The sequence below is a fragment of the Amblyomma mixtum genome, chromosome 1 (assembly GCF_055824585.1).
Source record: "Amblyomma mixtum isolate Tamu chromosome 1, ASM5582458v1, whole genome shotgun sequence".
Classification (NCBI taxonomy): domain Eukaryota; kingdom Metazoa; phylum Arthropoda; class Arachnida; order Ixodida; family Ixodidae; genus Amblyomma; species Amblyomma mixtum.
Genome location: NC_143012.1, coordinates 293,017,502 through 293,031,184, shown reverse-complemented (window position 1 = coordinate 293,031,184; position 13,683 = coordinate 293,017,502). Strand labels below are relative to the sequence as shown.

Genomic DNA, 13,683 nt, shown 5'->3' with positions numbered 1-13,683 from the left:
GATCTGTAAGTATACGACTTATTGTCACGCATATATTGCTGAAAGAGAAGTAAAAACAACACAGTTTATTTTGGCCACATTTATTCACAGAAGCAAGGGCAGAAATATGGAGCGCAGTGAACCAGCGCAAAGAAACATTTTCATTAACAAGTTCGCGACTTTAAAGCACCACGTGCATTTCAGTCATCACTTCAGGATATGCTAGTAGTTGTAACACATTAATCATCACCAACGGCAGACAACTGGTAAAATTTTAATCTGGCTCACAAACAGTAATGCAGGCATATACCATATTTCTGGCATTCTAATCAACACAGCTTTCATTTCTACAGCAAACAGTGTCAGGTATCACCTGCTTATTTTGCTTGAAACAGACAATTCAAAGGCTTTTCTTTACAACTAACCTTTATTTTTATTACTGTTTGTTCCGGGCAACATACACTGGCATCACAAAAGAAATCAAGGTCTTACCATCATGTGCACTGAGGAAAAGAAAATGACAGGAAATTGAATGGGAGAGGCTTCTTTTTTGCATTGATCAAATGCCAAAACGTAACAGCTGCAAGGAGATTTGGCATTACAGGTGCAGACTGAACACTTCAGCAACCTTTCAGACGCCATTCCCATCTGCATGTAACTTCCAATACGCGCTTTGTACTGTAGTCCTTGTCCATGACTGAGCACACTGTGACGTCAGCACACTTTCCAGACCGACACAGGTAACGACCCTCTGCACCACAGCACTTTTCTTTCTACAGTCCTGTCAGCTCGCTGTTGGTCTGAGGCTGTCCTGTCATGTCGTCACACTACTGCCTGCTCTGACACAGACACAAGTCTTCACTTGAGTGAATCACTTTGGCAAACAGACTCGACGAACTGATCCAAGTCTGGCAGACTGGACTCAAGTGCGGCCAGGTGTGCACTAATTTCGGAGACTTGCTGCTCAAGCGTTGGCTGGCACGAGAAAGATGACAGCATGGGTGCACTCTGGCACTCCTGGAAGAAAGTGCCCAGGTCTGTGCCGCCTTCCTCGCCGTCAGCAAACGGAGGCTTCTGCAGCATAGAGAACATCAGGTCAGCTACAGATGCACTGTTCGTGGCACAATGTGCAAGGCTCACGCTGATTGCATGCAATATGCTGCGGCTAATGAACAACGCACGAGGGGACAAAATGACCTTTAATAAGTACCAACAAAAATGTCAAACCAGTGCAGTTTGTGTTTCAGTGCAAACAGAGGCACCTTCTGCAAAGCATCTAGAGCAAACTAGCTAATGAGGCATTTTAATTACTACACTCACCAATCACCATCATCACCCACTGCAGTACACCCGCCTCTCAACAGACCCTAATTAACCCTTGCCTGCACTAGGCAGACTACCCCAGCAAACCTTATTTAGTTAAGTTATCCTCTCTTAAACCAAAACAGTCTGCTGATATAAGTAACATGTCAGCCAAAGGTGTCTATCACAGGCTACAGCAGTGCGTTCACTATAAAGAGAAAGCCAACAACTTTTTACTCAAATCAGTCCTACAAATTTTCATGAACACATTGTCAGTGCCTTTCTGCTGACCTCAGGTGAAAACAACAATAGCCTCTCAGCTTGCAATATTATGTCCTATCCAACCAATAACACATTATGCCTGCTGATTCTATTGGAATGCTGGTAACAAATCATCAATAATGCGGAGTGAGGGAAATCGATCTACAAGGCACTTCACCTGTAATGAAACAAAGGTTTAAGGTACCCCACAACATCTCAGCCTCGTAATGACATTTGTAGCCGACAGAGATCCGCAGTGCTCCACAACAATTTCCAAGGGTAGTTGAAAACATTAACAATGCAAGTTACATTGTGGCCCTACGTGTGGATGTAAAAACATTACCTTGGTCTATATTAAGACTGCTAAAATGTAACGAATTTTACCCTTTACTGTTGGCTGAACAATAAAAACATGTCCCCTTCGGGAAACGTTCAACGAAGTGGGGGGTTAATAAATAAATGACCATTGTTCTGAGGCATAGAAACCCACTACTAAGGCCCCTGACTTACAGCAGCGAAAAATTTTAAATTCCACAAACTGAAAACAAAGAATCGGCAAAAAAGAAAAGGGTGGCTATGGGTGAAAGAAGGCAATGCAGTTCGTTTAGAAAGAGAAGGCACTCAGAGTCAAGTGGCGTAGGGAATGTAAAGAAGAGCACACGGGCACAGGGCTGGGCATCTCAAAACACCGAGTAGCGGCAGCAAGGCGGTGATGGCGGCTGCTGCTGCATGGTAGGCTGCGGGCATTAAAATAATGGAGGCTTGGCTTCACTCGACTGTGGTGTGCACATGTGAAACGTTGGTCCCTGAAATTACGGTTTATGGTGTTTAACATCCCAAAGTGACTCAGGCTATGAGGGATGTTGTAGCGAAGGGCTCCGGAAATTTCGACCACCTGAGGATCTAGTACACAGGCCTCTAGAATTTCGCCTCCATTGAAATGCGACCGCCGTGGCCAAGATCGAACCTGCATGGTGTTTAGGGTCAGCAGCAGAGCACCATAACCACTAAGCCACAGCGACAGCAATTGAACACCCTTCCATGGAACACCCTTCTTCCCTGTTGTGGTGCATACTAGCACAATGCGTGTGATTAACACATCGTGCACACCTCAAAAGCATTAAGTTTATTTAAGGGGATACTGAGGACACTATATCCAATTTTTATTCTCCGTAAAAATCAGTTCTGCAACTCTTTCCAGCTATGCTGATGTTTGGCCTGCTGCAAAAGATGGCATTTATTCCGGAGAAAACTGCATTAAAAAATTTGCCCAACTCTCTCATGATGGCTACACCAAAAAAGACTCAGTGATAACCGTTTTGAAGTGAATGATGATGTAGCTCAGCTTCTGGGGTCCATGCAAAAAAAAATGCACCCAAGCACCACAGTTTACTTGAGAAATCAGGTGGTGATGGCAACATGTGTATTTTTTTTTTTTACTCTGTCCAGCTTAGAGAAGCTCTGTTTTCAGTGATAGTACTGTATTGTCATTAGAATGCAGTAATTTGTCAATACAGGACAACTTCATTTGTCCTCAATGTCCCACTAAGAAGACAACAAGAGTGCAACCTAAGCTCACCAGACATTTTGCACCGTTCAAGCAGAAGCTGTTACGAGTGGCTGTTCAATGTCATAATTGGGGTCAAAAGTTAGTTTCCAATTAGTATTAGGTGCTCAATATGATTAGCAATGTTTTAGCTATCTGAAGTACCGGAATACGGAGGTTGTGGGTTCAGATCTCACCGGCAGCATGTGGTTGTTTTCTTTTCTGCTTTCTAATAAATTATCTTTAAAACAATTAAACTATTAATCTCCCCCTGATGAACACCACAAATTAAAAAAAAAAAACCCTATGCTTCTCGGTTTCGGTGACCTCTGCTTCAGTCATGTATATCATGTAGTGGAGTTAGTTTAGTTGTGTTACAAACATAGAAAGGCGCACCATTCAAGAGACCAAAGTCTTTGCTACTGATACTTGCTGAAGTGACATTTCATGTTCATCCACTCTATATATGTATTTTTTAACAGCAGCAGACCACAACAGCAGCGATTCGCCACACTGGGGAGCAAGGATTAGTTTGTTTTTTTTTGCACCTTTTCTGCTGACGGGAGACAAGCAGCGAGGGGCACACGCACCAGTTCAACGAGGACAAAATCCTCGGCTGGCAGAAGGACTTCTCGGGGCTCAACAAACGTGTCGTTCACATCTGAGTCGTTGTCCTCTTCTGACCGGGAGTGATTACTCGAGGCGGACTTGGGAGGTGTTGACAGGAGAGAAGAGAAGGCCGGCTTGGGCAGGGGCCAGGGGCTCTCCTCCTCCCTGGCCGCAATTTCCTTTGGATCTCGTGGGCAAGGAGGGGCAAAGGCACCCTGATGCATGTCGCTCAGGTTGTCGCCCCCCTCCTTGCGCCTGCACACCCAGCGCATGCGCTGCTGACTGAGCATGCAGCCACAGATCGTCCGCCATGGTAATCCACACTGAATGCAATTGTGCTTGCGAGCTAAAGCGTGACACTGCAGCCTCTCATGACAGCAGCAAGGATTTCCACCAGTAACCAACGACAGTGAGCCGGTGGCTAAGGGATGCCACTCCACAGGGGCTTTAAATCTTGCTCATGGACGGGTGCATTTTGATAGAAGTCAAATGCAAAAAAAATGTTTCTGAAAGACTAGCACACTCCAAGTTGGGGAAAGCTGGTTTGCTATGTGTATTACACTATGTCACAGCACTGCTTACAATTACACAAAAAGCAGGACACATTCATTACTGTGAATGGCAGTAGTTGTATTCAGAACACCTAGTTACAAAAATGTAGGCCACATATATCTAGACACCAGAAAATTTCACCAGTAAATGATGGTATGAGTTCTACGCAGTAGCTGAAAGCTGACCCTGATGTGCTATCCCAATGGTTATAGTGATAAAAAGGCACAGAACATGAAGGTGCATACTTAACTTTGATTAAAATAAACCTGTTGTAAGATTTAAGACCAGGACATATGAAAGATTGCCGATGCCACAAAAGTAGTGCATGATCTCTTTACGGCCTTTAAACACTCTTTTTCGATGCTCTCCATCTGCTTTTATCTGTATAACTTGTTTCCTCTGTATAACTGGTATTCTACCCACAAGGCCACAGAAATGGCAACTGACAGCTGCACTTTTTCTGTGCTTGCTTCATTGTTAGTACTTACAGTCTTGGCAATCATTACGGTGCACGGCCTTAGTGGCGGCGAGTAAGGAAACACCATGCTGTCAGACTGAATACTGCAACCCCTAAGGCATGCTTCTTGGTCAAGGCTATGCTTAAAATCTGCCACCTCACTAAACCACTAGAGGCCAGACACCAGCATCAATATGCTAAATGCACAGTGCACTTGAGCTTGCACGTGCCTGTATGCAACTGCAGCTACAAAAGCACCAATAATAAGCTGCACTATTAAAAGTGATAACAATAATAAATTGATAACAGTGATAAGCATCTCCGCCAATATGTTTGTCTAATGTGGCATTGCAGTGTAAACAGCCCTGCCCTCCCCCTCCCACAAGCAAACTTTTGGTTTGGTTTGTTTATTGGGGTTTAACGTCCCAAAGCGACTGAGGCTATGAGAGATGCCGTAGTGAAGGGCTCCGGAAATTTCGACCACCTGGGGTTCTTTAACGTGCACTTTTGTTTATACTGGAATGCCACCTCAGACAAACATACCAAGATACAATGAAGCCTACCCAAGGGGTCAATGCCCAGTATTACATAGGCAGTATTACCTAGGCATTACGTCAGACGCTGCAAACTCATGTGAGCATGGTTTGCAAGCAATGCAGTTAATATCACACTGTTTAACTACTAGGCATTGCAGAAATTTAATCAAGACCAGTGTCTCACGTTACACTATTGTGCACCACATAGTGCCTGCCTACTTCATAGTGGAAATGGTGAGCAGTAAAAAAAGAGTGGTATGAAGTTAGCTATGACACCCGTGCAGGTGACATAGAATCGTCATGTTTCATGATGAGCCCTTCGTTCTTTGTTGTTGCTCAATGATTGATTGACTGACAGTGGTAGAGCTTCACGTTCCAAAGCAACACTATGCAAGTAAATTAACTGATCAGAAGCAAGTATGTTCGTTCCTAGCGCCGTATTTCCTAGCAACCTCCAATCACAATACTTCCAATTTTGCATGACAAAACATTTATTTGCTGGCACATGCTATTAACCCCTCAACTGAAGAGTTTATTTTTCACTGCCAACAATGCTTTTAAGGAAATACATACAGGCTTGATTAACGTTGCTGCATCTGTTGCTTTCACCGTCAACATATGAGGAGGTCTCACTATCCGACAGAGAACACATGTTGAAATGGGATGCATCACTTTCCTCTAGCAAGGCGCTGACTTCCATGTACATCAAAGGCTCGTGCTGCTTTTCAACATCTATGCTGCAATCTAAGAGTTCCCCACCGAAAACATTAATGTTTTTGCCCCTTACAGGAAACATGCAAAATTAGACCTGTTTAGAGGTAGTTCAAAACCTCCCTTCACTGACGGGACTCACAGGAGACTTAATTTTCTAATTTATCCCAGTGCACTCAACAACAATGTGGCATGAAAATGATGCGAAATGAAATGCAACAGTCTATTAATCTTTTTTGCCATAAGCCACTCGCTGCTCCAAACAAAAGGCAAATGCTACGATATTCCTGCCAAAATGTGCTCCAGAATATGGCCCCTGCACTCATGCACGTGCAGATTGCATGCAGTGAGTTGTCAGAACTGCACAAATGTTTCACTACAAAAAGTTGACAATGAACTCCACATGTTTGGCACAATTCCAGGCCCACCTATGGGTGAACCTAGGTCTTGTACACTCTGCATGTGATTACGTTGCACTGAAATGAGAAAGCAACAGTTGAAATTCATGCAACGAAGAAAAGACTTGAATATCATAGCCAAAATATAAAACTCTACATCCAGGAAGCCTCACCAGTCTTAGTGATATCAGCTAGATGATATCAGCAAGGATGCAAGAGGAAAAAGGTGAAAAACTGCCAGAAAGACACTCTTATTCATACGTTAGGACCAAGTTGTTAAGTCGTGTGGAACCAAAACTGCTGTTTCAGTCAGTCATGCACCACTTCATTACCACAAGCTTGCCAACGTAGTAGCATGCATAAAAAATTTACAAAAAAAAAAAAAACAGGAACAGCACTCAGCAGCTACATTCCGTCCAAAAATAAGTAACAATGCAGTTTGCAAAATAAGGATGCTGCAAGAGTGTGTGTCATGGAGTGGACATGCAAGCGAACAGCCATTCCTCATATAAAGTGAAGGTTAGTATGTACTAGTAAACATAAGACAAAAAAATTTTAAAAATAAAAGAAAATTAGCAGCACAGAACCACGCATGCATACATGCAAGGTCAGGTTTAAATGTAAGTCAAGACAAACCAAAAGGAAGTAGTGAAGGTCAAACTAGCAGTATAGACAACAAACGAGCACAAACCCATTAGCACATCCGTTGTGACCTGCAACGCTGCTTTGCCTCCTGATCCCTTCTGAAGGCAAGTCTTTGTCGCTTCGCTTTACGGCATCAGTTGCTACGTCCGTGCTACACGCATGAGGAGGAAGGATGGAAGGAAGAGAAAGAGACACAGGGCAGAGAGGCAGTCAGGCAATCAAGGCACACGTCGCAGACAGAGAGGCCTCACATGCGTGCGCCCCAGCAATCACTACTACTGCACTAGGACAACAAAGCCACGCGTCAGAGACCTTAACGCAAAAATAACGTCAACCGATACTGGTGCTTGACACAAGTGACAAGCCACTGGCAAAAGGTGATAGCCAAACTGATACGAGGAGCCAGAACTCCAATTATGGTACGCCACAAGTGGTGTGAAACAGTGACGGGTGCGAACAAAGATGCATGACTTTGTGAGGCAGTGCAAATGTACAGCCATGCTTTCAACCAAAGAAGGACAGTGAGGTGAGTCAACTAGAGGCATGTGTAAACTTAGAAGCTGCATTCTGGACAGTACTGGCTGGCAGTAAAAACCGGATGGCAAGAACTGGTCTAGGCTGCACTCTGCAAGTAACCACAACACTGTTGTTGAAACACAGTATTTATATCTTAAATTTTATAACACAGCAACAGTAAAAAACATCATTTAAAAAATAATAATAAAGTCTGTTCAAAATTTCACAGTCAATCACTCTAACACATGCTTTATCAAAAGAGATTTACCTTTCTGGAGGGCTAATAAAAGTACAAATAATTACTGGTAGAAATGAAATACAATGCAATGCAACACATACACGAAAGCGTACTAGCATCTGCATCAAAAACTAAACAAGAAAGGAGGGAAAAAAATGCAAACCATGTTGTCTTGATGAGTACTCATATAAAACATCAATCAAAATGCATGCTTTGCACTAGGAATGAGTTATAATGCATTACAGTCCCTTCAGATAGATTACACTTGCAACTGCTTCACACAGAAGACAAGAGGAGAAAAAAAAACTAATGTGCTATCTATGAGAAAGGTCTAGCGAGATTAAAAAAAAATGTTTAATGAACTCAGAGGACGTGCTTTTCCAAAAGACAGTGCGAGGAGATGCTGCATTTAAGGTCAGCAGCTGCACTGTTTCTGTGCACAGCTTGCCCCCTTCCATGCATGCAAAGCATAAAAAAAAACGCTTGGCCCATACCTGTGCCGTGCACGCACTCCCCTGGGGCTGAGGTCTGGCTTGAAGTAGTCGCTCTTAAGCATCATGGCAGGGTGGGCCTGGTTGATGGCCCGCTGAGGGGAGATGGTCATTTTGGTGCGGTAGACCACCCCAAGCGACAATGTGCCCGTGGGCGTTCCCACCTGCCCCACCTGCACTCGCTGGCAGTCTTCACCCAGCAGGTCCAACTGTTAGGCACCATAGAGGCAAGGATAGTGAGTAACATCCTTTTGACACAACAATGCACCAAGCCCAGATAAAATCTGCACATGCATGCATCTACACTCAGGCACGAACATGTCCCCTTTTCGTGTTCTTCTTTCGCTCTCCTTTTTTTCCCCCCTTAGCAAGCAAACAAATAAAGTAAGAATGGCACTCCCTTGCTAAGCCCAAATAAAGTGACCTCTAATAACATGATCATGAGAATATGAATCAGCCTTTTTGGAAGTGTGAACAAACTGCGAAGACTTTTTGCCTCTTGAGTTGATCGAGTTGATTGAGTTGATCTTTTTGCCTTTAGACGAGTTGATCATCAGTGGAAGATCCGAGAGATTAAGTGTCGCACAGATGTTTACAAAACCTCGTTCTTTCCACGGACGATCAATGAGTAGAACAGGCTACCAGCCGGCGTCACTGAGTGCTGCACGGAAGGTCAATTCCGCGCATTTTTATCTGATGTGTGACGTGGCGCACAGTTGTCTTGCGCGTGTCTTTTTCATTTCATTAGTGTTATTTTATTTCTGGAGCGTGGTTGTCTTCCTTCAGTGCATGCTTTTCCTCATCTATTAGTTGTGTGATTGTATTTCTGTTATTATGCGTACTTTCGGCCAAATGAGCAGATGTTATTGTGTTTCCCCCCCTGCAATAATGCCCTCGGGCGCTGCAGGTATCTGTAATAAATAAATAAATAAATAAGTAATAAATAAATAAATCTTGGTCTGTGAGTGGTATTTTTATGCTGAGAGGATTACCGAAGTCTGACAGATGTGGTGCCTCTATCGTGTAAGGATGTGCAGTCAAGCATTCCTCCTATGCGAGGCACAAGATTCAGCAGTTGCTGTTCGAATGGTCCAAATACAGGTGCGAGCAATGCCCCACTTGCACAAACAAACCTCCTACAATGGAAGATGGAGGAAAGGCTGTAGTACATGCCTGAGGCTCCCCCATGTAGACATTGAAGCAGATGATGTAGGAGTCCCGACTCTGGCCGAGAGAGAGCCTGTATGCAGGTGTCACCCGTGTGATGGCAATGAGTGACTTCAGCAGTAGACTCATCCGGTTGTAGACAGTGTAGATGAGCCGGACGGAAGAGTCACACACATTGCTGACAGACAGCTGCCACACCTCCAGCACCAGAGTGTCGCCATCGATGGTCTGCAGTGAAATCTGCGTGCACAGGCTGGGTCCACCTGGCTCCGGTATCCTGCCAGCCAAGGCCTCGTTCACTTGAGCCTGGATCTCGGGCAAGTCTGGAATGTCCAAGTTGAACTGCACGTGCAACAGAAAAAATTAGTAAGAAAGTGCACCAGACTCCTCAATGTGGAAGCACAAGCAAGTCAGCACGGCATTTTGTCTTTAAAGAGCAGCACGCAAAAAAAAGCATGAAAAAACAAAATGCAGACTTTTAATCGCTTTGTCTACATTATTTTTTTTCTTCTGTGCTGTCCTTCCGAGACAAAATGCACACTCTAATCATGCACTCTGCAAAATGATTGGCTAATATATGGGTTAGTTCTCTCCCAATGAGATTTTATCACCTCCTTCTGGATTATTACTATAAAGTGGAAGAAACAATTCACCCTGCAACATGCTGACTGAACAAAAGAGGGAGATGTGAAGAGTAGGATGACATGATGTTTCTTATCAGGGAAATCTTTGACAGCCAATGTACACAGTGCCCACTGATGCTTATTTTCTTAAGCCATCCATAGCTTCCCAATTTGCAACAAATGTTCTGAAAACTGGCTCAACATCTTGAAAAGTGATAAGCAATTTCCCTGCATTTGAACATCCTTCCAGAGACTACAAAAATTTATTTTTAATGAACTTGTTCATTAATCCATTTTTATAAGCAAATACAAGCCAATGAAGCTTTTGTATTTTGGTATTCATTAAAGTCCCTCTCTTTCTCTCTCTCTTAAGCTAAAGCATTTCAGACTTCAATGCTCCAGAGGTTGTATCAATATCTAAGAGGATTTTTAAAGATCCCATCAAAAGCAGTTTTTTTGCAGCAATTAAAAAAAATAACCCAAATTTCTGTATGGTGAACATTTTACTTTCCAGTACGTTCTGCGATGTCATCCGCTGTCATGTACAGCAAGCACACCACCTTATCAAAAGTCATTGCACATCTCAAGTACCATTTGCAGGCTTTAGTCAAAGCACCTTTTTCCACAGTGGTTTACCCATAAATGCATTTTGCCACGCGTGCACTGGGCCAGCCTCTCTGTACACAAGTCACAACACACTGCACCCAAAGTTCATTGAGAATACACCTGACGTTACCAGAAGCACAGACTTCCAAGATCTGTAGATCCTCTAGCTTGAACTAATAAAAATATACAAAGAGTAATAACTGCTGACAGCATAAAGTTCCATGGTGTTCTAAGGCAGTGCACAAGAGCCTGGTAAAGCTGATACTATGCACTACTGTGGCAACTGCCAAGTTGCCAAAGAGAGAATAAAAGAGAGGTAAGGTAGGGGTTTCACCAGGTTAGGACTTGGTTTGCTAATTTATGTGAAGGGAGGATGGGAAGCATAGACAGCCGGAAGGAAAGAAGGATGAAGTGAGCAAAGGTGTGTACCAAGAACCGTAAAAATAAGACCAAAGGCATTCAAATAAGTGTTTCCCCATGAAACCACAGTGGTGCCTTCGAAGTGCCAAGACCAGTGTGACAAGCATACAAGGGTGACAACAGAAGACTGTTATATGCATAATTTTTACGGCTGCATTATGAACCGTGGACTGAGTTCGTCCTGTTTGCTTCTCTCCTGTGTCCTGTCCACTGCTCAGTTTTATGTTTTGTAGTCATGTCATGCCAACCAGCCCCTCATCGCTCACTCCTGGACAACAGGTTGCTGTGCAACAAGCCTCCCTCTCTTTAGTACACGAGGAGAGAAACAAGAACTCCGGCTATGTAAATGCGGCCACCCAAATAAAAAATAAAAATAGGGCACGACTCGAGATACCTGAGGCGTTGAGCGTAGGTTGCTGACTTTCTACGTGCTAAGGCAGCACTGAGGGCTATGACGCACGCCGATCGCGATCATTTCGGCCACCGGAGGTGCTTTGCTCTGCACCGAAACCTCAGTGCACGCATGTGCCCACAAATTTAACAACTGCGCTATACTTCCGCGGGCCAACGACATTTTAAGATCCACAACAGATGCGGCAAGATCCTCTAGACTACCTTTCGCACTAAGTTACCCTGTCGCGAATGGTGTATTTACGCGGCGACTCGAGGGCAGAACACAACAAAAAGGTCGAGATATGCCCGGCTCGCTAACGGGCTCACAGGGGCCTCGAAGGTCGCCGTTTCCGAGCGAGCCCGGAACACTCGGTCGTCCTATAGGGGGAAACGCACGCTTACCCAGTCGGACAACGCGGAGTGTGGCTTTGACTTTGTTTTCTGCTTCACGCCAAAGCGAGACTGCACGATCACTTGAACAGACTTGCAGGCCAAGAACAGGGTGAACTTGTCGAGCTCTTTCCTGTCGTGGGGGGACACCCTCATGCCTGTCGACATGTTGACAGCTGCAGGGAAGCGCGTTGGGCAGCGTTTCAGAGGAGCGAGAGTCCGTGGAACCACACCTGCTGGTGCCGAAACCCGTCTCCGTGCGGGGACCTCATAACCCAGAGGGAAGCGGCGCCGCACAGAGCACAGAGCGCGCGTAAACAAGGACGAAGACGCCTAATCAATCTCCAATATGCGGAGATCCCGAATGTCCGAATGACTGCAAAACACACTACACCGACTGCTTTTGGCTCAGCCTACAACGTGTGCAGGTGAACGCTTCATTCGCGCATTCGCCAGTATTGTACATTCACTTTCCAGAGGCATCATAGTTAATAAATTTCTGCTAAATACAACCACACTGCCCAAGCTGCGCCGAGCATAACACCACGACATCGTTATTAGCTATCCCGGCATGCAACGTTTGTTCTAAAATGACAAGAGAAGTTCATTTCGGTTTTTATTCATTTTTCTATAGGAATTTGGCGTTAATTAGAACTAAGATCTGAACATCACCTTTCATCACAAAATAAGAGCATTTTGCAAAGAAAGAATTTTGCAAACAAAACAAAAAAATGTTGTTGACAGATAACAAATCCAGAAATCCACGGTCATTTGTCTCTCTATATAAGACCTACTTGAGCTTTATTCCGCTTCTCAATTCTTTTCATTATTCCTTATTCTATGCCGCACAGGAAAAAAAAATAAAGAGAAGGAGCGCGGCTATGTGACAGGCAGCTTTGAAGTAGAGAGAAGGAAATACTTTATGACTTCAACTCATGCCAAAGCTGCGTCCTTAGAGGAGGCGCTAAAGCAGATACGCTGTTAATGAGCACTGGTACCATTCTTTCCTTCCTCCATGACTGGTACTGTTCACTGATCTCCCGTTATTCCACAATACAATACTGTCATTATCATCATCATACAATCAATGACGAGAAAATTGTTGTTTTGACAAAGGGAAGGTTAGAAGATCGGTGGAGGAAGTCAAAGGAGGGGTAAATTTGCGAAAAAGACCGAAGATTTTGGCTTTTAGAAAGGGAAAGCCGAAATTGAGAAGTGCTGGTGTCACGCGCGTGGCAGGATCCCTGTCCTAAAATTTAATAAGGGTTGGGGTACATGGGGGGCAGGGAAAACGACATAAGCTAGGCAGCATCAGCACAAGCTGCCGTCCGATACAAAGAATAAAACTATTACCATCCATCCAGTCAATTTTTTTATATAAGCAGGTTGCGGCGCGCTTTACGAGCTATGCAACCAGCTGCTGGCAAAATGTGCTGAAACCTTTTGCGCTCCTGAAAGTTTGCCTTCAGGCCGCAAGTGGCGCGACAATCGCAATATTTATATTTTGGCGTGAAGTTTGGCTGTTGGCGGTGGTTTGGCTAGCACAACCGTTCGAGCCGACGTTGAAGTGGGATTCACAGCACTACCGGTACCCACCGTCGCTGCTAATTCGTCGTGAAATACTCGCCGTCCAACGACCGCTGCATCCCCTGCGATGGCTTCAGCTCAGTTGGCTCTCGAAAAAGTGCAGCGCGTATTTTCTGTGAAAGAAGCCGAGCTACACAGCATCCTTGGCAGGGCACAGCAGAACTGCAAGTACGGAGCAAGTCTCACCTGGAACCTCGAAGACTTCGCCAACGAGCTTCTGGGACTCGATGCTTCGCCGCTTGAAGACCGAGTCACG

At 44.5% G+C, this 13,683-nt stretch overlaps 1 protein-coding gene across 2 annotated transcripts; it reads right to left on the bottom strand.

Moving 5' to 3' along the window:
- Positions 1-64: 64 nt before the first annotated feature.
- Positions 65-12,410, bottom strand: Atg13 (Autophagy-related 13). Of its 2 annotated transcripts, XM_089566430.1 has the most exons (6): positions 11,853-12,410; positions 9,415-9,750; positions 8,245-8,450; positions 7,043-7,147; positions 3,679-3,952; positions 65-1,053 (listed from the first exon to the last, which is right to left on the bottom strand). In XM_089566430.1, the coding sequence occupies exons 1-6, from the start codon at positions 12,006-12,008 to the stop codon at positions 838-840; spliced, it is 1,293 nt and encodes a 430-aa protein (XP_089422556.1). In that variant the 5' UTR covers positions 12,009-12,410; the 3' UTR covers positions 65-837. The 2 variants fall into 2 exon arrangements, with proteins under 2 accessions (XP_089422556.1, XP_089422557.1); XM_089566431.1 differs by lacking the exon at positions 7,043-7,147.
- Positions 12,411-13,683: the final 1,273 nt, after the last annotated feature.

Bases quoted from the DNA above. Each gene is read 5' to 3' on its own strand.
- Atg13 (XM_089566430.1), bottom strand. From the start codon at position 12,008: ATGTCGACAGGCATGAGGGTGTCCCCCCACGACAGGAAAGAGCTCGAC. The intron at 8,451-9,414 runs GCATGTACTACA...GGTGCCTAACAG, and splicing joins TCTACATGGGGGAGCCTCAG to TTGGACCTGCTGGGTGAAGA. The intron at 7,148-8,244 runs GTATGGGCCAAG...TCATGCGTGTAG, and splicing joins GGAGTGCGTGCACGGCACAG to CACGGACGTAGCAACTGATG.